This window comes from Fulmarus glacialis, unplaced genomic scaffold (assembly GCF_000690835.1).
Source record: "Fulmarus glacialis isolate BGI_N327 unplaced genomic scaffold, ASM69083v1 scaffold13102, whole genome shotgun sequence".
NCBI lineage: Eukaryota > Metazoa > Chordata > Aves > Procellariiformes > Procellariidae > Fulmarus > Fulmarus glacialis.
This window is the reverse complement of record NW_009195998.1, coordinates 43,087-67,699: the sequence shown is the minus strand read 5'-3', so window position 1 is coordinate 67,699 and position 24,613 is coordinate 43,087. Positions and strand designations below refer to the sequence as shown.

At 35.9% G+C, this 24,613-nt stretch overlaps 1 protein-coding gene across 1 annotated transcript in view; it reads right to left on the bottom strand.

Moving 5' to 3' along the window:
- SIPA1L2 (signal-induced proliferation-associated 1 like 2) overlaps positions 1-24,613 on the bottom strand; it is a gene marked incomplete at its 3' end in the record, with an annotated part of 86,069 nt that overhangs the window by 38,052 nt on the left and 23,404 nt on the right. Inside the window, exons 6-8 of the mRNA XM_009572055.1 lie at positions 19,000-19,157; positions 16,875-17,451; positions 10,969-11,243 (exon numbers count right to left, since the gene is read on the bottom strand). Of these exons, the coding sequence (XP_009570350.1) occupies positions 10,969-11,243; positions 16,875-17,451; positions 19,000-19,157 (1,010 nt within the window). The remainder of the gene's footprint in view (positions 1-10,968; positions 11,244-16,874; positions 17,452-18,999; positions 19,158-24,613) is intronic.

The window sequence follows — 24,613 nt, the reverse complement described above, 5'->3', positions numbered from 1 at the left end:
AACTTCAGTTCAATGTATCACAGATATGAACCACTAAGGGGGATGTAGGGATAGAGGAGTAATCACTGGTGTTCACCGGTTGTATTACACCGATAAATTATCCCTTACTATCACCATTTCAATTAAAAACATTTGATTTTGCTCAATAAGGAATCTTTATCTATATCTAGCGGTATAATAAGTAATTGCATTCTTCTAACTCCAACTTTGCATTTGAAAGTGATCACTTCTATTACAGCGCATGTTTGTTCCTACATTACAGTGGTTCCCATAAGGTGTCACAATCAGACTGAGGACCCATCATGCAATCTATTAAATGCACATAATAAAACATAGATTAATTTCACATAATTGTAGGGACTTAACTGAAAAGCAGAATTTAGTAGCTTAGTTTTGCTTAGACGCACCATGTAGTTAAATAAGACATACATACATTTCCCCTTCTCCAACCCTCTGAAGTGCCTCCTGGAGGTAACCCCTCGACTCCATTGACTCCCTATATCAACTACAGTGCAAGTCCAAGACATTGGATAAGATTCAAATGGTCTAAGAGAACTTTGATCAAAGAGTCAAAACAAAAATTCCAAGTTCTGACATCTCAGAAACCTATTAACAGTAGTCACATTGCATCAAAAAAGAAGATGTCATTTGAAAAATAGTAAATCAGTTTTACTTTAAAATAATTTCATAGCACAATAGAGGTAGGCGATTGCTTACAGCAACCTCAGATAAGGCTGCTGCCCACTTTATCACTCCTGGTTTAAGGTGAGTGATAACTCCGGCAGTCCCTTCACAGAGCTGAAGAGTTGAAGCTGACAATCCCTCCTTTATGAAGATACACTCATTGTCCTTCTGATCTTTGTTACTATACAGTTTTAAACAGAATCTTTGTGTTGGTGAGCTGACAAAGAATTTAGAGGCCTCCTAAGAGCCTCTACATCTGCATTGTTGTATGAAAAAGACAAGAGAAATACAGACAGGACGTTGGATGAAAGGAGCTGTCAGAAAATGATGTCAGGATGAAAGGATGTCAGGAAATAAAAAAGGAGAAAAAACCCCAAAACAACCAAGGTGTTTGGCTTACTTGTATGATCAGTAAGGCAGTAACAACCCCTGCAGTCTCTGCTGATGGAAACTAGGACACAAGCAGAGCAAGTCACATTTCCAGATCCCAGAGAACAGGAAAACAGTTACATCAAAAGACAACAATTATAGGGAATAAAGGCTTGAGAAGCTATTGGCAAGAAGGAAGAATCACTGGGAAAAATAGATAAATAGGAAAGATTCTTGTGACATTGAAGAGAAAAGCCTTCAAAATTCACCATAAGATTGTAAGATGAAGAAGAGCTGGAAGACCAATGGCTGGGATGTAAAAGTTGTATTATGCTCCAACTTAAGAAGTGGAAATGACAAGTAACAGAGAGGCCAAATGAAGTAGGGGAACAGTACCAAATGGAGATGTAAGTCTTTGAGCTCTGAAATGACTGAGTTCAGAATGAATCCTGATTTTGAAGTAGTCTTTAAGATACTGGAGAGGCAAGATTAGGAATAAGATCACACATGAGGAGATACAGGAATCAGTCATGAGGAAGTAGTAAGTTGTCCTGGTTTCGGCTGGGATAGAGTTAATTTTCCTCCTAGTAGCTGGTATAGTGCTGTGTTTTGGATTTAACATGAGAATAATGTGATAACACACTGATGTTTTAGTTGTTGCTAAGCAGTGCTTACATGAAGTCAAGGATTTTTCAGCTTCCCATGCTCTGCCACCGAGGAGATGCACAAGAAGCTGGGAGGGAGTATAGTTAGGACAGCTGATCCAAACTGGCCAAAGGGATATTCCATACCATATGACATCATGCTCAGTATATAAACCGGGGGGAGTTGGCGGGGGGCAGCGATAGCTGCTTGGGGACTGGCTGGGCATCGGTCGGCAGGTGGTAAGCAGTTGCATCACTTGTTTTTTTCCTGGGTTTTTTTCCTCTCCCTCTTTTTTTTTTTTTTTTTTTTTTTTTTTTTTTTTTTTAATTATTACTATTTCATTTTATTTCAATCATTAAACTGTTCTTATCTCAGCCCACGAGTTTTCTTACTTTTGCCCTTCCGATTCACTACCTCATCCCACTGGGGAGGTAGGGTGAACGAGCGGTTGTGTGGTGCTTGGTTGCCAACTAGGGTTAAATCACAACATTTACATGATTCAATCAGTTGAATCTAAAATAAAATGGCAAATACAAAGTTTGGCTCCATAGATATGCCATTTAATGACTTACAAATGTATCTTCTTTAACGAAGAGAAAAAAAATCTAATTTGATTCAACAAAAAAAGCTAAATGCAAAATTGCATGCACTGAAATATCTTTCTAGGTCAGAAATAGCATCTGTGGAACCCCAATAGGCTTAAAAAAGGGAAGAAAGAACGGACTACTGCAAAGCACATCCACAGATTTTTTATTTTCCTCTCCACCAGTCAGATTCTTTCAAACTTCAGATTTCCAGGTTATCAAGAGTCCTTTGAAATATTTCGTTCTTTACTTCAGTGGGACGGACTATGATATTCTTCAAAGCAACTCCCCACAGCAGCAAAAAGACATTCAATTAGTATCTTCTGCCTTCTTTATTTGAGACAGCATACAGACATCAAGCTACAGATGACTATGAAGACATCAATAAATTTCAGCAGTTGCACACAGCATAGTAATCACCTAGATTGATAATATACCAATCTTAAGATCAATTCAATGAAATGCATTTCCAGAGGTGCATGTTAAATTTTGCTATGTGGAACTTCTATCCAATTCTCTTTTACAAAAGAAAATGACAGATTGACTATACTTCTGATAAAGAAAGATAAAAATTCCTCAAGCATACTCTGAGTGGTTACATCTATATTTTACTTCAACTGATGGACCAAATGAACAATTTGAAGTCCAGGAGCTTCTGAGACCTGACGTTTAGTAGCCAAATTGTAATAACAAATAGCCTAAATCCAACTGATAGTCTCTGTACAGCTCTTGTAAGCCATATTCTAAATACCAGGGTCCATCGATATGAACACTCCAAACATGCCTGTTAGGTTCAATCATGAACGCAGGTAAATGAGGTGAATGGCACAAAAGCTGTCTGTAAGTCTTTTCTCTGCAGAGCACTATTGTAGATGCCAAATTAAAGATGTTTTAAATGCCTTTCCCCACTTAAGTGGGACATGCACATGCTGCATAGTAAAAATCTTCTCAGTGCTGCCCAGAGTTCTTGACAACTGCCAGAATGTTTGCTCATAGGAGTCAGCAGGGCAATATTAGTTACACTGTGAGGATAAGGCACATCTTCAAATGGAACAAGGAAAAGATTTCAAAGAATGCTGCATAAGTTATCTTGTGTACAGAATTTATTTCACTGGTCTACACTATACCTTTATGTCAGCTACAGGTGAAAGAATTAAAAAGAAAAAAGAATCAGTCATCAGATTCTTGAGAATGGTAACGCTGTATGGACTACAGCAACACTGTAGAGTCCACACAGCAATAAAGAAAAGGAGAACTAGAACTTGCTCCAATTTGGCAAATGATCTGCCAATAGAGATAAAATTCCCTGCTTGACACAGCTAGACACTGTGATACTATTTCCAAATGATAACAAAATGAGGAAGCTTTAAACCAACTAAAAAAGGTTATAATATAAATCAGCAGTAGGAGACAGTTTTAACTTGAGTTACTAAGGGGTTTTTTAGCAAATTATTGAGGGGAAAATGCTTAGTTTATCTTACCGAACAGCCAGTAAAGTTGCCCAATACAGACTAGCTTATTGTATAGAATACTATCCTAATATTGTATAGAATAATATACTTATACATACATACACACATACACTGACATTCTTTTTCTGTTCCTTTTTGTTAAAAGGAGAAAATTAAAAGTATATTAAATTTTTTTTCTTAAGAAAACACAAATGATCCTCATCAAAGAAAACCAAGTAGAATGTATTTCCCAGAGAGAAGTTATGCAGTCTCCACCCCTGGAGTTTTTGAATCCCTGACTGGATAAAGCCCTGAATAACCTGGCTTGACCTGACAGCTGACTCCATTTTGAGCAGGAGGTTGAACCAGATAATCCCCCACAGTCCTTTCCAACCTGAATTATCCTATGATTCCATGAACCCAAAAAGTTTTCAACGAAGTAAAGATCAAATCACTTGCAATTTCTGCAGAGATGTTGCGCATTCTAACCCAGACATAACAAAAATGGATCTTAAAAAATGTTTTATATAACAATAGGTATATATACCCCAAGTTATTTACAATGAAAAGCTTCTTTGCTGACCCAGAATTGAGTAGGCAATATATTAAGCTTCAAAATGCCAAACCCATGTGGTTCTCCTGATATTTTTCAATCATGTTGAATAATAAAGAGAAGAAGAGAAAAAAGAAAAAAAAAAAAAAAAAGAGCCTGAACTCCTATTTACATCTCTCCATGGAGACAACCAGAGCTTTGCCTGCACTTTGGTTTTTTTCTGCTTGACTGTAACAACCGTACACATAATAAACTTTAGCAATTATAACTAACTCCTGCTATGAGTTCATTCATAACTAAATGTAAGAGAAACTCAAAGACTTGAGTCATCATTTACTTGGATGAGAAATATAATAAGCGTCAGAGAATTGTTTTCAACTTTGTACCTTTTTAGTTTATAGTTCTTTTGTTAGACTATTTCTGGGTGGAAACCATATGTTACATACATTGCCTAGGTCTTCCTTTGTTTTGATGCAAATCAAAATAGAAAAAGATGCTCGTACAATAAAGTTTCAGCTTCCCAAGGATTATAGTAACACTGCGTACTTAGCCTTACTCTCTTAAGTCAATGAATTTAAGGAAAGATGTTAAAATGCAAATTGGATATACTGGCAAAGGCCAAGTTTACACATCCTTTCCTTTGAAAACTATATTCGGAAGAATAAAGCTCAAAAGAATTTATAAAAAGTGACAGAAAACCTTTTTTTTTTTTTTAAGCAATAAAAGTCTTTTTCTTTTATGCAGAAGAAAACCATGATGTTTTGGTTATTTAGAGAAGAGACAAAGCATATAGTGCATGACATATTAAAGATGGGGAAGAGGGCAGCCCACACCTTATGCCCAAGCTCTGTTGTTTGCTGGTGCTGCTACCCTTCCAAAGGCAGGAGGAGTGGCAGAGAGTTCCTAGTGAGGTGGAGAGCCAAAAGGTCTTACTGTGATACCGACCTTCTATTAGGGCTTGCACTTAAAATGTAACAGCCTAGGCTAAAATCTCTGGTGCTAATCAGAGTTCTGACAGAGTTCGCTTTTGCCAAGAGTCTCCATCAGGCTAAATCACAGTGCATGTGTCTCATTCTCTGAATCTAATAATGTTATAAGAAGTACAGTAATTCTAACAGTAAAGAACATTAAGAATTTTCTACTGTTTTATTTTTTGTTGGGTACAGAGGATTAACTTTTGCAAGTGATACGGCTTCCAGTTAATATTATTATATTTTCTTAGTTCTAGTTCTTTCAGTTACCTCTAAAAACCACCATAATCTAGAGTTTTCAGGTATCTGTAACCTTCTTAGTTTAGTAGCAGGGGTGGCAATTAAAAGCTTTGGTACCTCCAAATTCTACTTTTACAACCAAAAGTTCAGTTTCAGGTTTTTCTGCTTTAACCCGCCTCAAGTGTTGTTAGTCTGGCAGTATCCTGCCAGCAATTCTAGACCTGACTTCTTTCTAGCTCAGAAGGCTTAATTAAAAAAAAAAAAAAAAAAAAATCCGAAGGCCCTATGAACTATCCCACCAGTTTACGGCAATCACCCTTGGGAAAAGATTTGAACTCCTCCACAGTAAACCCTTCCACTTCCTAAAAACATTTTTCCAAACATTCTATACTCTGCTAGTTATCTGTTACTTAAAAAAAGCCCTAGAAACACAATTGTCTAATAAGATCACAATCATTTAAGAGGAACAAGCATCAGGACTGGAAAATACAAAAAGTCATTACACCTATTTTATTTGTATGAAAGAGTTTGCAAAGTTAAAGAGAATAAAACAACCTCAAAAGAAATGCAGTAGTACTTAATAACAGCCCACAGGCAGTTTCAGTCATAGTTATTAAAATATTTCCACTTCCAAAATTACCTACAACAGCAGGAAAAAAGAATGTTACTTGTTCAGACCAACAGGTGGAAACTACCGCTGCTACGTCTCTAACAATGGTTGTACTTGAGCTTCTGTTTCTCGCCCACCCCTGAAAATTCTGCTTAAAGTTTTGTTCATTTTCTAAACTTTCCAGAAATTGTTTCTTAAGCAGCTCTTAAGCAGTTTCTTTTTATATATAATGGTAGTTGAACTATGACAGACACTAAGTTTCAATGTCGTAAGAAAGATGATTCTAGCAGAATCTACAGTTTAAAATGGGTTTAGAACTACTTGAATTCCTTGATTGGATTTGACTGATTAAGGATTATAGTGTCCTTGAGCATTACTGTGACACCACCAGTGAAAGCAAATTGGAATGAACATCATTATTCTCCTGTTAAAATGTGTATAATTCTAGCTACTGCACTGCAGTACTAGGTAATATTGACAACAACAGAAGAACAAATCAACAATTCTGAAGGAAAAGACGTAGCGTAGAAACAAATATGACACAATGATACTTATTCAGATCTGAATACACTGACCAGCATGTTTGTTCTAATACTGCTTTGTAATTTAAAGAATTTACATTTTAAATAGCAATTTCGTCCTTTTGTCTAAATATCAGGCTGGTGCCATGCAAATAATTATGATTTCTCAATTTCTGCATGATTATTTAATTGCTGGAGCAAACTGAAAAAAGCAGGAGCTTTGTCTCACACTCATTAATTTTACAGGATAGAAAATGAAAGGCCTTATTCCATGATTGCTTTTGCATATATCGCTATCAAGACTATAGGTAGAAGGATCTACATTAAGTAATGGAATGCATTTATTGAGCAGAATTTTCCTCTGTAATTTCCTAATCACTCTATAACATTCCTTTGTAAGCACCTTCAACATTCCAAATAATTTATTTTCATGCTGAAATAAATTAATACAAGACAGCTTGCAACAAAAAATAAATTCATTGTTAATAGTTCATTGCTAATATTCTCACTGTATGCACGCTTACACTTTGTTGGTTTTCTTTTAAAATATAAAGAGCTGATGGACGGAGGATGATTTGTGGGTAAGCTAACAGAGAAAAAAAAAAAATGAAGTTAAGAACTTGATTAAAGGTCTCCACTTCAGCTGATATTTCTCCATGGGACTGGGACTGCTTTGGAAACACACTTGCACACTTGAAACACATTTTCATTCAAAGGGTATAATTCCCAAGACACTCCATGGCACTCATGTCCAATCTGTGTAAACGCAGTTCAGAATTTGATCCCAGCAAGGAACCAGTGCTAATAAGCAACCTAAAGAGAAAGTCCTCATTGCTTCATATTCCTAAAACCCAGCAGGCAGAGCTAAGCAGAAACTACTCTTTCAAGCAGTGGAAATCTGCTGATTATCTCAGTAAATGAAAGACGCATTAATAAAACGATACGTGGGGATTTTTCATGAAACAATGATTTTTTTTTTTTTTTGCTAAAATTATATTTATATCCTTGTAAATGTATGTCAATTTTTAATGCAACTGATTCTTGTAGAAACAAAAATGAATGTATTTTTATATCTATGCGCTGTGGACAAAAACTTAGTGGCTTAACTTGAAACCCCAGACTATGGCATTTAAAGTAATTTTTTTTTTATAAACTACCAATATCTACCCTGAGAAATAAGGCTGAAATACAGAGAAAAAAAAACCCAACTGCCAGAAGATCATATGCTCTGTAGGATGAGTCAAACTTTCAAGGTACTTATTTCAGCCTCCAAATCTACTGTTCTACATATGTCAGATAGACTGAAGTATCATTTCTTAGAAGAAAATCTCTAAAACCAGCTGTGAATGAAAGCAATAATTATTGGAGCATACATGTGAAGCTTTCTCCTGCTTTTGAACCACCATTCTTCTAGACATGGACAGCGTGTGGATCAAGGATTGATGGACCCCCAACTTTGAAGGAAATATCTGTATGTCTGTTTTGAGTGTTATTTGATAATTATTAGAGTTACTTGACAGTAAAAAAGTTCTCTCCTGAGGAGCTGGCACACCTGCCTTAACTGTTGCTCAGAGGTATGTGTTGGAAATCACACACAGAGACCCGATTCTATCCTATAATAGCCACACATGGATTCTCCAAGGACAGTGACATTTCTTGTCATATGAAGGTGAAATGGATTCTAGTTCTCCAGATACTCCTGTTTCACATCCAAAACTACTGCCTGTAGATTTCTGGGTAAATCTGATACCAGAGTACAAGAAAGACATGAACATACCGGAACAAGTCCAGCAAAGGGCTACAAAGATGATTAAGGGATCAGAGCACCTGAAACACAAAGAGAGGCTGAGAGTGCTGGGATTGTTCAGCCTGGGAAAGAGAAGGCTCAGGGGGGATCTTATCAATGTGTATAAATACCTGATGGGGTGATGGGGAGAAAAGATGACAGAGTAAGACTCTTCAGAGTTGTATCCAGCGAAAGCAGAGGAGGCAAGGTGCGCAAATTGAAATACGGGAAATTCCATTTAACTATAAGTAAAAACATTTGTAAGGATGATCGAACGCTGCAACCGAAGTTGTGGAGTCTCCATCCTTGGAGATATTCAAAACCCAGTGAACATGTCCCTAAGCAATCTGCTCTAGTTGACCTTGCTTTGAGGAATGCGGTTGGACTCAATAATCTTCAGAGGTCCCTTCCAACCTCAACTATTCTCTGTTTCTATGATTCTGCAAGATAAGACATTGCAGATGCCCAAGACAAGCAATTGAGTAGGAGACAGGATTTGCACAAGTTTAACTTGTTAGTAGCTGTGATAGACTATCTTCTTTCTCCAAACCTCTGGTAATTTATGCCTTTCTGCCTTCTCCTCGTTCCCCCGCTCATTAATACATTTAACAAACAATGCCATAGGTCATGTTTTGTCAACTGAAACTCTCAGTCTTGTCACTTGATATCTATATATTGCTTTCTGTCTGCTCTGTTTAGATTAGAAACACTGAGAAAAGGCAAGCTCAAAACTCTCTGGATATCAGATCCCTTTCAAGTTGGGCAATCAAAATCACTAACCATATTTTTGGGATATAAAGGAGAAAATGAAGAGCTTTCTGTTTCAGTGAGAAGTTGAAATTTCAGAGAAAGAGGCATTAATAAAGATTTCTTTTTTATACTAGAGAGATGAGGCTGAAAAGAACTTAAACATAAATGCTTTGGTGTTTTTCGTATTTTAGAATAGAAACACAGTTTAAAAAAATTCATTTTCCTTAGTAATTAGTCACACGGTTTTAAAAATGCAAAAAATTTATAAACAATAACAGCTTTTGCAGATTTTTCCCAGTTTGGTGGCACTCAGTTAAAAGTCCTCCTACACATAGACTGAGTGCCATGTATCACACTGATTTGGGATTTTAACATTTTATTTCTAAAAACGTATCAAAGAAGATATAAACAATTCATACAGTATGTATTTTTCCATCAGGGCCTATAAAATACACGTTTTTACCTTCAATATAATAGGATCAGCTCATTAGGCTCATATTCGCTAAACAGCTTGGAAATGTATACCAAACAAGTCAGTGCAAATTCATACCCAGAAGCAGATGGTGAGAATAGCAAAGCTAAGCAAAGAGAGGCTTAATTGCAAATTCTATCCAACCAAGCAAAACGGTAGTATTCTACATTCACAGGCATTTTCTTCAGAAAGGAACCCAACGAATCAACATGCAGGTTGAGGCAGGGGAGGGCAATTCTATGTCATTCATCAGACCAATGACTACTTGGAGAATTGCCACCAATTAAACAGTATTCATGTACAGTTGGCACCAACTTCATAGTGCTGCATGCTACGTAAAATTTTATGGCTTGTTGTCTTGCCAAAAGCAACACATCTAATGTTTTTTCTGTTAAATTAAAAATCAACAAGAGATTTAAAGTTGGCCTTCTACAAGAAGACAAGTAATTCAATTTACTCTGGTACAGTTCTCATTTGGAATGAGCGAAAGTAACAGTGCCTAGACAAGGCATGTGAGAAAAAGTCACGTTATTATAAAGTTTTTTTTTTTTCCCTACTTCTTCTCTACCTTATAATATTCAAAAATGGAGAGAAGAGCAAAAACCTTTTTGTCACTGAAAAAGGAACACTGACAAAAGAAAATTGCATTTCATCCCTGAAAACAATGGTACAGTCACTATAATAATCTTTATTACAGTCTTTTCCTGAGTGTGTGAACATTTATTTCATGTTGCAGCAAGATTTCTTTGCTTTAACTGATGATTTCATTGATGTAATTCACTATTTAATATGACTAAATTAGATATCTGTAGAAAGTGAGGAAGACTCTAAGACTGGTACCATGTATGTCCAGAACTCAGTATTTCACTACTTTTGTTAAAATTTCAACATAAGAAAAAATAAACCAAATCTTTTTCTCAGGAGTCAGAGAAATGTCAAAGACAGACAAGGTACAGTTTTCAGAGAAGGATTCCCAATTTTCAAATTTAGTATTAAAATATAAAATTTTCCTGTGAAAGAAAAGAAGTCACATCAGCTTTTATAACAGCTCAGTCATGATGCACTAAAGTTTACCTCTTACTCTTCCAAAGCCATATAAAAGTAAATTTCCCATTACATTTCTTACAGGATCCCATTTTATCTTCTATTACAAGCCAATAGGGCTTTTGGGGAAAAGACTGCTTTAAGAGCCTCAATAATATTGTCACCAAACATGAAAGATGACACCCATTTCCTGAGGGCCTCCAATAAAAGAGATGTTGTTTAAGAAGTACCAGAGAAAAAAAAAAACAGAGAGATACAAATGTCGCATTGAGAACTGTTGCTCATTACCTTCTAGGCGCTCCATCCTCATGTGGTTGAATAATCACCACTTTTACTGTCACCGATGTACGTAAAAGGTCAATCATTTGTTCATGAGTCAAAGTTGCCACAGCCACTTTGCAGATCTCAACCAGGCGGCTCCCTTGCCGTAGGCCTGCCTTCCATGCAAAACCAAAGGGCTCCACATCTGCCACTATCCCTTCAAAGTTCACGTGGAATCCAAGTTGGCCCAACCCATTCCTCCGAAGGGTCATTTCTGTGGTTTCACATCCTCTAGTCACGATCTAAAGAAGTAACAGACTGTTACGCTATTGTCAGGACTCTCACTTGTTTGGACACACAAACAGATCTGTTTTCAAACACCATAAAGCCATATTTGGCTTGACATTAAATATCTTTAATATACTAACAATTATTTTAACATTTGTGGCTGAATGAAGGTTTCTGCATAAAACAAAATGAACAAAACATTTCACAGTGCTAAAAGTCTTATATGCCCAGAGCAAGCAGCTGGCCCGTGTCAAGTTCCTTTCCCCTTGCCCAACTTTAACACAATACCATTTACATTTTATTGAAAACTTAACAGCTGCGCTAGTTTCAAAACACAAAGCAAGCAAAAATGCTGTCCTGTCAATTACTTCATTCTTGCTGGCTGACTGACTGCAGGTGTGCAGGCATTTTTTCTTCAGTATTAGACAGCATTAAACTTGAGATACAACATGAGCCAAATTGAGTGAAATGCTTCAGTTCTAGCAGATTTTCTTCCTCAAGAACGTAGCAATGAAGACAATTTTGATTTATTTTGCCTTGTAGTCAGATACCTAACTACCACCATCTCCAGACGTGGATATCACTAAAATGGGATAAGAGTTTTCATGTCACTGCGAAATCCAGAAACAAAAAAATGACTTTCTTCATATTCAATGAAAATTCTGTCATTATACAGAGTAGCCAAAATCCTCCAAATTCAGACTTCGCTAAGCAGGCTCATTTCTATATACTATGTAACAAGTCCTCAACAGTTTTGCCCAGTAAAAAATAATCATACAATAGCATGTATGCTGGGATACTGCACCAGACTCAGAAGACCAAATTCTAGTCCACATTACAAGGTTTGTGAGTTACACTAACATTCCCTTCTGTCTGTGTCACAAAACCAGTATGTATTTTAGCTCCATTAGTACAATTAGAACAAAAACTTAACCGCTGTGAAAGAGCATTATCAAAAACCTTTGTTCATAATGCATATCATTCAAAGACCTCACAATGGTTTAATAACACACCAGCAAGGCAAATATCTGCTCTTTAAAGATACATATGTTACGATACAGATCAAGGGACCTTCCCACGGTCACGCTGCATTGAGAGCAGTTCCACAGCACACCTTGTTCCACAAAGGTGTTCAGGCTGTTTATGGTTGCTTTTAGCGTGCATTACAAAGATACACACATTACTCGACTTTAGGCATCTAATTTAAGGTGCTTAAGTTAGGAGGTTAGTGTCCTGTATAGTCAGTTGTATACAATAGGTCTTTGCAAAGGTTGTTTTATAGCTTGAGCTTAATTCAGGATGCTGTTTTGGAAGAGTCATTCTCCCTCTTCATTGTCTACTTGCATCAGAATCTGGGCCGTCTAGCTCACTATTCTTGTGCCAGAATCTGGGCAGCCTAGCTCACTATTCTTGTGCCAGAATCTGGGCAGCCTAGCTCACTATTCTTGCACCAGAATCTGGGCAGCCTAGCTCACTATTCTTGCGCCAGAATCTGGGCAGCCTAGCTCACTATCTGGGCAGCCTAGCTTCCCACAGAAGCCTGACCCAACCTAATTCAGGGCTGCACAGCAAGGGAGTAGGACTGTGCAGCTAGTGAGATGTTGGCACTGTGACTGGGTAAAGCTGTCACAAGACCACTCCTTTCGCTACCCAAGTCAGATGCAGTTGACTAGGTGTAGTTTCATGGGAGGTTTAAACCAATCTAAGACCCTATTACCGCTACACTGTCCCTTGTATAGCATTAGCATGTGTGCAGCCATGCAGACAGATCAGAGATATGATACAGCTGAAAAACAGGGTGCTTTTTAAAATAGTGTTCCAAAGGGGTGGCAGGCAGGGAATGGATGGGACTGTCTCCTTCACTGGCAACTATTATGAAAATGTCTCCATCATTGACAAAGGAACTTAACACATAGCACATATTAAGCTGTAAGTTACTTTCATAGGTTCCTTTTTACACTTCCTGGTTAGACAAATCTTTTGTCCAAGTCTGTTATAGAGTCAGGGATGAGAGGCCTAACTCCTACTCCCTTCCCAATCCCATGGCTGACTGGAAAAACTTTGGAGCGTCTCTGTAACTTACGCCTGAAACTTGGTCACTGACTGAAAGTCACAGTTTTCAGTACCTTAGTAAGTTTTAAAGCACTATTGCTTTCATAGAATATTTCTATATAAGTATCTGTCCCTCAGCAGAAAAAAAATTAGAACTTGCACACATGAGAACGAAGTCCGCAAAACCATGAGTTATTGTAAGTTTGCTGATCTGAGGGAGCTGGTCCATGCTCATGCTTTTAACCTGCGATAAACTCAAGGTAATGAAATACAGTTAGCGCTCATTCATTAAGGGCTAATCTTCTATGAGCTGTGAAACACTGGAGAAAGATCTTGCAAGGATCTGATATTCTGAGAATCATTGCCTGGCAAATTTAGGCTACTTAACCGTAGCACTTTGACGTCATAAACCTTCCAGTTATTTCTGAAGACGTAGGCTTCAAAGTTAAAATGTGAAAGTCATTCTTGAGATGTCCAAAATGTACTTTGGAGGTTTTGTTTACAAAATCATGTTCTAGGTCTTCCTATCAAAAAAAAGCAGCTATTTCCTTTGTCATTATTCAGCTCTGAGTTTTTGCTATCTTTTAGAAGCTTTCCATTTTAAACAGAACTTTCTGTTGTGTTTATAACTGTGCACATCATATTAGAGCTATACGGCATGCTGAAAGCACCAAGATTTAACTTTTTTTTCCAGCTCTGAGGTTCATCTTCAGTCATGACTGATTTTCAACAAGACCTTCATAATTGATGAACTAGATAAGTGAAAATGAAATTTTCAGTTCTTCATTTTTTTTTTCTGTCACAAGTTTCTAAAATATATACAATATTTAGTCATGCAGTGAAAAGAAGAACATGCTTTTACAGTCAGGAGCCCAGCTGAAGGATGGAATTTTATCCTTATGAAACCACACAATATTATTTTGGGGGGCAGACATCCCTTTATCATTGTGTCACAATTCTAGAATACTACAGAATTAATGCACCAGTCAAAGTATATGGATTTCCCCCACTCAGAGCACTCAAAATCTCTTCTTCAAGTTAGTTAAATATTCAAAGGTTAAAAGAGAAGGAAGATAAACATTCCTGCCAAAGATGCATCTATTCCCAATGGAAAGAATTCCAGGAGATCAAGTTCTCCACTAGTATATCCCCTGAAAGGTGACACAGCATGTTACATTGTAATATCACATAAAACATAATGCTGCTCCACTTCAAAATGGGTCATTCTGCTTACTTGGTTGCTGTTTCACTGAACATGTGGCTTGTGCATGAACTAAGAGCCGGCTTCTCTGAATGCACTTAATACAGATGAAATTAAAAGACAGAGATCCTCTGAAGTCCCATGAAGAAGGTGAAGAGTTTTTTTAGTATACAGGCTTTTAAGGAAATTTTGTCTACTCAGATTCTTGCCTAAAGATCCATTCAGGGTTTTCGCTTAATCTTATATCACTCTGCCATTCTCTGTTATCCTAAAGCTCAGAACCACTGCTTTTTTCGCCTTCAAACACAGCCCGCCAAGTTAATCTATAGTTTGCTTTTGCTGCTCCTTCTACTTTGTATCACTAGATATCCTCCCCCACAAAATACAGATCTGACTCTAGATTGACAAATCCCAGCTCTTTTTTTAGTCCTGAACTGATTATTTTGGTTCAAACAAAAATCACAGTCTCAGCTTTTCACATCTTTGCTTAATTTGGATATTCAGATAGGTTTCCTATTTATCTACATGATTTAAACCCAGGCAATAAAATGTAGTTATACCTTTGACAATCTCATTTACTAACTGCAACATTTTACTCACTGGTTTTAAGAAATGCTTTTACTAGTGACTGAAAAGCGTTAATCATCTGGTCACTGAAGTTTGATATTACGTCACAGTTTGAGCTTTCATCTTTAGCATCTGCTGGCACATGTGGTTGTCGACCTCAGCTGTGTTCTGAGTCACTTAAAAGGTTTTTAAAGTATGCATATGAAGTGTGGAATCAGAGTATTAAATACTTTTCAGTGCTTGTAATAGTCACCGCTGAGTTTCTATATCAGAATGTATATAAGGTCTGTAGAAAGCATTCAACATCATAAAACAACTAGGGAATAACATTGATATGCAGCTTTCAAAAGAGGGGAAGAAGCAGGGAAAAAAGGAGAAAAATATGAGGTAGAAACTGGGATGAAAAAAGTTTTAAAACAAGTAATGACAGCTAATTCTTCTAAGCAATGTGAAAGCTGGATAGGTGGCAGTGAAAGAGAGAAGGTAGCCAGAGTTTATTGGGATAGATACTTGAAGCTAACGTTCGGGTTAACTTGGCAGTAACTGATGCTAAATTTTTGAGGCTTAAAGCCAATTTGTCATTATTTAACCCAAAATCTGACCATAAAAAAGAGGAAGTATTCAAGTAAATATAGATAATGATTTCATTTTGTGTTTTTAATTTACTGAATTTTAAAGATCTATCCTCAGCAACTGGGACATTTCCATATTTTGTAAAACCAAGTACGTGAAAAACAGCAAAAGAAATTGTCGTCACTGATGACAGCAGAAGTTTTTACTAGAACTTTGAATCTTGTTTTCCATCTGTGTTAAGCAATTTATGTTGTTCATTTAGCAATACTTAATAGGAGTGAACTATGTGTACAATATTTTTCAGAAGGGAACTATCTGTCTAAGGAAAGTGAAACTGAAGACCCCAATGAAAAGCATAATATAACAGTGGCAAGTTTAAAGACATTCATCTATTGAAAGATTAATTGTGCTTTGGAAGAAAAAGGTTATTATTTAGAGCATGATATTGAGCAACGCTAAATGTGACTGCAGAACTACAGAGGCCCTAAAACATCAGCTGCGATTCAACTGTTCCAGCGTGAAAATGGTAAGCATAATGATTTCTTTTCAGTACCGGGCTTTCTAATATAAACAAAACTGAGACCATTTAGATCACTTAATTTAAGTTCAAAGAATGAAGTGTAACCACACGAAGTAGATGCATCAGCACTTTTACCTTGGAGTTCCTGTCAGTTCATTTGTACTGAATGAAGTAGTTACAGGACAGTTTGCTAACAGGGTCATCAAGCATCTGAAAAACTTTATCCAGTCAGCTGTAAAAACTGGCATTAATTGGTCTAGTTTTCTTTACTTCCTGCAGTTGCTCAGTACAGAGGAACAAATCACTTACTTAAATTTTTCTGCTAATATTCACATGGGTTATTATAAAAAGTCCAAGTGAGTATATTTTACACATTAAGATTTTGTATATTTTTAAGCTAAGGCATATTTCTACCTACAAAGACGTGATTTGAGAACAGGCTACAGCAGAAGACAAAAGCTTAGCTTTTCAATCCTGATTTCAAAACTGAAACCATCCATGATCTTGGGCAAGTCTATCAGATTATTGGTATCAGATTCCTCATCCCTGAAAATGGGTTGATAACACTTATCTCATATGCTGTTGTGAGGATTATTGTTTGTAATGCTCTCTGAAGACTGAAAACACTCCCTAAGTATAAACATAGGACATTTTTAATTATGTCTCAAAGGAGATGTAGACAAGTAACTCTTCATAAAAAATTTGGAATTCCAGTTTAGAAACTGTACTTACTTCAAGTCTTTGAACAATTTCTCTGGTGTCTTCAGTACAATTATCTGCTGCAGACAGAAGAATACATTCTCCTCTTTCATAAAATATTTTGATGCTCATTAATCCAGACGTCCATCCAATAACATCTCTGCAGGAGCAGTTAAACACAACATTTTTTGATTCCTTTTCAATCAACATGATAAACTCATTGGAGATTCCAAGGAGACATTCAATGTCAGCAGACTGGCCAAAATCTCGTGCAATCACATTCCACATAATTGCTCCAACACTGAATAGATGTGCATCTTTCCTTGGTTTCACTTTTTCCTTTTTTTTTGCTCCTAAAGTAATAAAGCTAAACTTTGCTGAAGTATCCACTGTAGCTGTGGTAACAAAATTTTCTGCCAGATCTTTCAAGTATTCTTGACGTGTCCTCGTGGCCATGGCTCGAAATTTTTCCGACTTATGTGCTGCATTTTCAGCATTAATAACTTTGGCTAAAAGGAAGTCCCTAAAGACTGCTGATTTGGGAAAAGTTACTCCTTTGGGAATGGGTGGACCGAATGGAGGTACATCTTTCGATCGTGAAACACCAACACTGGAAATAGAAAGAATAAAAATACAATGGTTAATTCCTAAAAAAAAGATCACATGATAAGCCGAACTGTGATCTGTGCAGTCCATTTACACAGTTGGGTTTAGCTTTGACATGTCAATTTTCAGACATTTTAGACACATCAAAGAAAACTGATTGGGTTGTCTGTTTTAAAATGGCTTTTTTCTTTTAAATACATAAAAGACATTATGGATGTATCTTACTAACACAAAAAATATCAAGGATGACTTCCTAGGGTGTCACTGTCTCCTTTCTTTAATGGAATAAATACAAAAATGCTTTGTGAGACATAAATGGGAGAAGTATTTTAAAAATTTTTTTTTTATGTAAGTCTGACTATCATTTTCAGCTGTCACTCAGTTGCATGATCTTAAAACTAAGAAATATATAAATAGAAACAGAATTTATTTTAATCCTCAGACGTTTTGCTACAATGAAGTGTGAAGAGAAAGAAAAAGTATTGGTGTCAAATGCATCTATAAGGGGAGCATTCTGCACCTGTTTAAGTTGCCTACTCTATGTTCATAAAATTTCAAAATACCTGCAATTCTGGATATAGACAGTACATAGCATGATGTAAAAGAAATAGGAATATTTTCTCATTGATACAATTATACCTACAATTGATATCTACATAATGTATTTCAACCAAAAAAGGATTTCAAAATACTGTGCAAACTACGTACAACTACTACTAGTTTGACTGAAATGCAGTCACATTTGAGATGAGACAGATATCATTTAGTAATAAGAAAAATGTAACTTATGAAATGTTATGTATATTATTAAACACAAAAGAGCTACTGAAACAAAATCAAGTTCTGAAAGATAGCTCAAGTTCTGAAAGACGATAAAAGACAGTGATATGACCCTACCTCATGACGTACTTTAATTTCATTCTAAACAATGAATAAATAACGTTTATACATGCTAAATTTGCACTATTATGCTTCAAGTCCTTATCATTATTTGCACAATTCCCAAACAGTTCAGAACTATGCTTCCACCCCAGTTACCTTGCCAGAATTCATGATGTAGTTACTTAAATGTGAGAGTTAGGGTAATCTGAAATTTGAGGTGTTTTTATACTCCCCGAAAGGCCTCATTCATGTGCTTAAAGGCTACAACTCATCCTGTTGTCATATTGTCATATTCAGGGATTTATACAGGTTAATAGCCTTCTAAAATACTTTATTTTAAATCACTTTCTTTGAAAAAGGAAATGTGCAATATAAATTCTAAATTAATTTCTATTGCTATGTCTGCAAATCTTATTTTCACTAACTTGTTATATCCCCATTCTGTGCCCATAAATCAGCAACAGAGTTCTGCATATACCCATTTAAGTCTACAAACTGTGCCCCATAACTCTAGATGTGTGCAAGGGAAAAATTGGGGTTTCAAACTCACAGAAAATGTAGCAGAAATTTTAAAATTGTATACATAATTTCTCTAGGAAATACAAAACTGTTAGAAGAGTTCCATTGTAGTCTTAATAACAAACTTAAATAGTTATAAGGCTCTACTCACCTATAGCACACATTTTCAGTGCAAGGATTATGCACTTTGACTATGACAAATACATGTTGAAAGTGGGAACGAATATTTTTTGGAGTAAAAGGAAGTGCTCCTGGCTCTTGGAAGACAATGGTAACTATGTCATTTCCTATATGCCTTTTCCTTAGCAGCTAGACAAGAAACATGCATTGAAAAATTAGTTATAAAAAAAATAATCACAATTTCTTCAGTTATAAAAAAAATAATCACAGTTTCTTCATTTTAGCAAAAAAAAACCCAAACCAAAATAAATGAAGCTTAATTTTTCAGAAATAACTTTTAATTAATCATATCCTGGATAGCTACAGATAAAGGATATTGGACTGAACTGCAAAAAGATAGGGAAAGGAAAATGGGCTAAGTTCACAAAAATACTCATGAGTTCTCTCGCATCTCCACACTAGTTCTGCATAGTTTCTGCTCATTTCTCTTTTATTCTATGAGAAAAATGTATTTCTCTTACTTTAGTGCATCACTTTAGTAATAAAAAAATGTTACATCACTTGACATTTCTCACTATCCAGAGAACTGTACATCAGTTCCCTCTTTACAGTGTAATATTTGCTTCTATATGAAAAATATAATATTGCTTTTCTTTCTCAGTAAAACTTCCTTTTCCATGTTACATTTTTATTAAACGTTGTCCTTAATATTATGATAATTTTTTTTAAAAAATAGATTATCATGAATACTCATCACAAATTTTAACAACTGCATACCTGAGGAACAGAGCTAAGACTCATGGAGAAACAATAGCTATTAGAAACTCATTAATTAAAAACTTATTCTTGTAATTGGTAGGTTTCATCATCAAAATATATTTAAGGAATAATTTAAAGTACTAAATCATTGTTACAGGCTAAAACTTAATAAAAACTACAAAACACGTCCAGCAATAAAGGACCACTTGTCTCTCTGCCCCAAAAAACCCCCAACAAAACAACACAGTAAAATGATGTTCACTTTTCTCATGGAAGTATATTGTACCTCTCAAATTTTTTTTTTTAAACTTTTTCCTTAAATACCTTTGCTTATAAAACATCCATGTATATTACCACATGGAAAAAAGTAGTCTAGCATGTGCTACATTTTAAATATCCACCCAAAGCCTGCCAAAGGCCTTGCATTGTCAACTAATAGCATACAGACACTTAAAGCTTTACCTTAGCTCATGTGTAACTAAAAAGGATACAAGAATAAATTTATTTGAAAACTTTATGACAGAACAAGTGAAAATGTCTCTATCGAGTTCATTTTACAGAACATAATCTTTCTAATAAAAGAGTATTTGCTTGTATTTTCTCAGTTCCATTAAAAGTTAGTATTTCAGCTACCAACAAAAAAAGCAAAGTTGCACATGCTAAAGCCTAAGACCCATAAGTATGTTTCATTATATCTCCTAAAATAACACAAAGGATGGTATTCTAAAGGTAGTAAGAAGGGCCAAAGCCACAATTTTAAAGTATATCTATGTTATTTTAAACATAATCAAAATCCCAAATGCAGATTAAAGAAATAAATCATCTGATGAAACTTAAAACAGATACAAGAACAGAAAATATTTGGTATAAGTCATGTGGCTCAGTCAAGCTTTCAGGTTTTTAAGACTAAAATAACTGGCTATTTGAGCAATTTAAGATATAGATCCTGTTGCATACAAATTACAGTAGAAGTACACTACGTGGAACTGATCACAGAACTAAGTGTGTCAGGTATGCTTTAATTTGCTAAGCTAGTGAACCATACAAATAGATCATAGTAGTGAAGCATTTAGAGGTTATTATTATCTCTCAGGTTGGAATTTACACTGCAGTTAAATTTGTAAGAAACCTTCCAATTATGAGGTACAAGGTGATTCATTTCTGCTTTTGTTATATAACTAACTGTCCAATTACTCTTTCTTGCTGTAGTGGTTCATGCCTATGCCTATACGTTTCCACAGAGCAAAAATACAAAAATTAGAAAGCAATATCCTGTTTAAAGTTATATTTATTTCTCAAGACAATCACTGTTTTCAAGAATATTTTCTTCTTTTGTAGACCTCTTTAGGAGGTTCTGCTTGCCATCATAGGTTGCTTAAGCAAGAATAGCAGTCACTTAATAAGAGGTAAGTTTTAGAAATGTTTGAAATTTTACTAGCAAAAATAGTCTTTTCAAAATTATGGCAGTTCCCATATCCCATCCCTAAACTATTTTTCAAGAGCTTAAACCTCTAAGAGGCACAAAAATAGGGAATAGGAAGTCAGGTCATTATTTTTAAGAACCTTACCAAGCTTGCAGAGATCTTAGTGACTCCTTCAAAATTTTAAAATAAAATCAGTGTAACACTTTTATAAATAACTGTCATGCACAAGTGGTCAGTGAACTTCAACACAATGCAAAGGCAAAGCACAGTCGTGGCTGTGTGCAGAGTATCATAATGCAAAGAACTTCGAAAGGGGAGAGAAGTAAAGCGGGGTGATCTGGAAGATGGAAAGAAGTGCTCTGGATAGGATAAAGGAATAGGAAAAGAATAAAGTATTGAATGGAGAAGAAGGACGGAACACATACTTCCCTGGGAAATGTGAGATAAGGATAGCATACTGAAAATGAAAAAGGAATTGAAGGAAACTGGAACTAAGCAAAAAGATTTGTAAGAAACCCTTTTCTAGTTTCCATTCTATGACCTAGGTTTTCCTCCCAACTTTTACCTCCTAGGTTTTTTTCAGGTTCTCAGTTTCCCCTTCCTCTCCCATTTTGAGGTCTGCTCAGGTTTGGGGTTTTGGGGGGTTGTTTATTATAATTTTTTTTTAATCTGCCTTTCTAACATACTCTAAAGAATCTCATGCCAATGCAGAGCACAATAGGAACTCTCAACAGGGTGCACAGATTACAGAGGATTATTTACAGTATGGAGGCATCAAACACACTTTGACATCATTCTAGTATCAGTCTAAATTGGCATGGTAGAATTTGAAAATGAACCCAGTTAAGTACAACAGGCAGCCGACAGGAAATCAGTGAAGTTTTATATAAGAATACAAGACACGCAAAAGGGAGTCCGGTAAGGAAAATATGTTAGAAAAGCAGAATCCGTTAGATTAAAATTATTTACACCAAATAAAATCTCAAAATTAATGTAGTAACTATTAACTACTCAATTCTTAATTTTCAGATATGCATCTCTGAAGAAAAGTACTGTCTTAAAACTTAGCATATTTACAGGTTATGCCCAGACAGAAAAATCTACCACTTCAGTGGAATTTTAATTGCCTAGTCAAACTGTGAAACAACAAGGAATTCTTGTCAAAATAGCAGTGAAATATATTCTTCATTCAATTAAATGATGAAATGTTAAGAAATAAGAAAATCTTCAAACTTATTTTAGTACTTCTTTTAGTATTTTAGTACTTATTTTAGTATTTTCTAAAATAAGTGGTTTCAAAAGTTTTATTTTCAATTTTTGTTCTTAACCAATTCCAAAACCAGAAACAAATGGCAAAAGATATTTTATCAGATCTGGTTAAACCAAGTTTGGTATAACCATATCTTGTTATCCCAACCATTTTAACAGTAGCTTAAATTCAACAAGTTTATTTCATTATTGCATATCTGTTTCATTTTTAAGTTTTCATTAAACCAGGTGAAAACTGATTATTTGAACTGATTTGGATTAATCAGGTCTGACCATGTGTACACAAGCAGACTGCCAATGTGTGAATGGGAAACTTGCAAGGGAATGATTTGGAAAGGGGCATCGCAAAGGTAAAGTTTAAAGGGGAAAGCCTTGAACTATGATTTGAAGAAAAGGCCAGTAAAGGAAAAGGAACTGGCCACACCAGGGCTGGTAGTCTTTTCTGTCCTAGGGAAGGAGCAGCTGACTTGAAAGTTCCCAGCCTATGTTGCAGCCAAAGTGAGAATTACCTTGCTCTTTGGATCTCCTGCTGGCTCTAAAACTAGAGGGATGTCCTGATCAGGGACCAAGCAGGGCGTAGTTATGTCCTGGAAGAAGCAACAAACAATTCTGGTGTGGCCTATTTTTGGCTCACAGGTATTTGGAATATAAGCAATGCTCAGTGCTTGCTCATTGAAGGTCGTAGTCCTAGATGATGAAGAGTGACTCAATACCTTGCCCAGTCATTACCAAACAAGGGACATAGGGATAGGATGCAATAACCTTATTGCCAGTACATACACAGTATGTTAGCAAAAAATAACTATCGAATGGGGGTCTTCATTGCTAACATAATCTACAAGGAAAATTACCATGGTCCCTAACTTCCCCTTACTTGGGTATGTAGAGTTAGTGAGCCAAACGCTGAAGAGACAAACAACATCCATATTCCACAGCACCTGTAAGTCTCTCTGTCTTGAGCACAACTGATGCAACTGCATCTGTGGTCTTCAGCATCTAAAATGTCTCAAGGAAAGAGACCTAACTGAATTTTATCCTAGCTTGTGAGAAAAAACACTGCTGATACACTTCACACTTCAGTATGTATTTTGGAACTAAACAGTGATATAAGAAAATTAAACAACCATTATGGATCCCTTTTGCACATTAAGGCTGGCTAAATTCTGGTCATTTGGGTGCGCTTGTCACATTTCATTAAGATAGTGTCCATGCTGTGCAAATACTGCTAGATCCCAGCACCTAAAAAAAAAATAATGTGGTGGGTCTTCAGATAGGCATACTACTTGAACTTGGAAAACTGCCACGTTATTTGGATCCCAAGAAAGCCATGAATAACAACACGGTGCTTCTACTAAATATTGAACCTGTTAAAGTGACAATGATGAGAGCTTACTAAAACACTGTGGAAAGGAGTGCTTGTTGCTGGGGAAAACCATGGAGTTAAAAGTGGAAGATTTTGCTGTACACAAGAATTGGCACCTGACTATAAAGAAAGACACATAAGGAAATGATGAGAATGAAAGGAAGACACAGGAAGAAGTGAAAGGACAGTAATAGGGGATGGCTGAGCAACACAGCAGTGAAGCTGACAAACAGCAAACAATTATGAAAATTAGTGGATCGTGGCAAGAGGATATCCTATTCTCACAAAAAAGGGAAAGTCATGAAAGACAACAACAAAAGTAATAAACTCCAAGTAAGGCCATATTTACTGTCAGTGCCTGTGATTAGCTATGAAAATATTAATTTTTTCCTTTTAAGGCAAGCTCATTCAGTGTATTATATCTTCTTAACAGTGTACAGTTTTCCCTATTTACATGTGCTTTCAAGTCAAAGATTGTTATGACTGATTACAGACTCCTAGTGTGCTTACTAAATTAATCCTGTATTGTAATAAAGTGTAAGGGAAAGTTTAGAGAAGTGGAACAATCTCAAATCAATGATGATCCGATACTTTGATTACTAGCTATTGGCACAGTTGAGTGTGTGATATAGCTGAACATTCTGGTCATGAAAGCCACACATTTTAATATGTGAGTCATCTAAACGTTCGTATTATTCATATGGTGAAGATTCCTAATTTAGTTTCTTTAAACCACATTTAAATCCTGAGTGTAATGGAGTAAAATTTGCAGTTGTCTTAACTGTTCACTTGAAACAATTCTTCAAACAGTTCAGAACATTATGCACTAT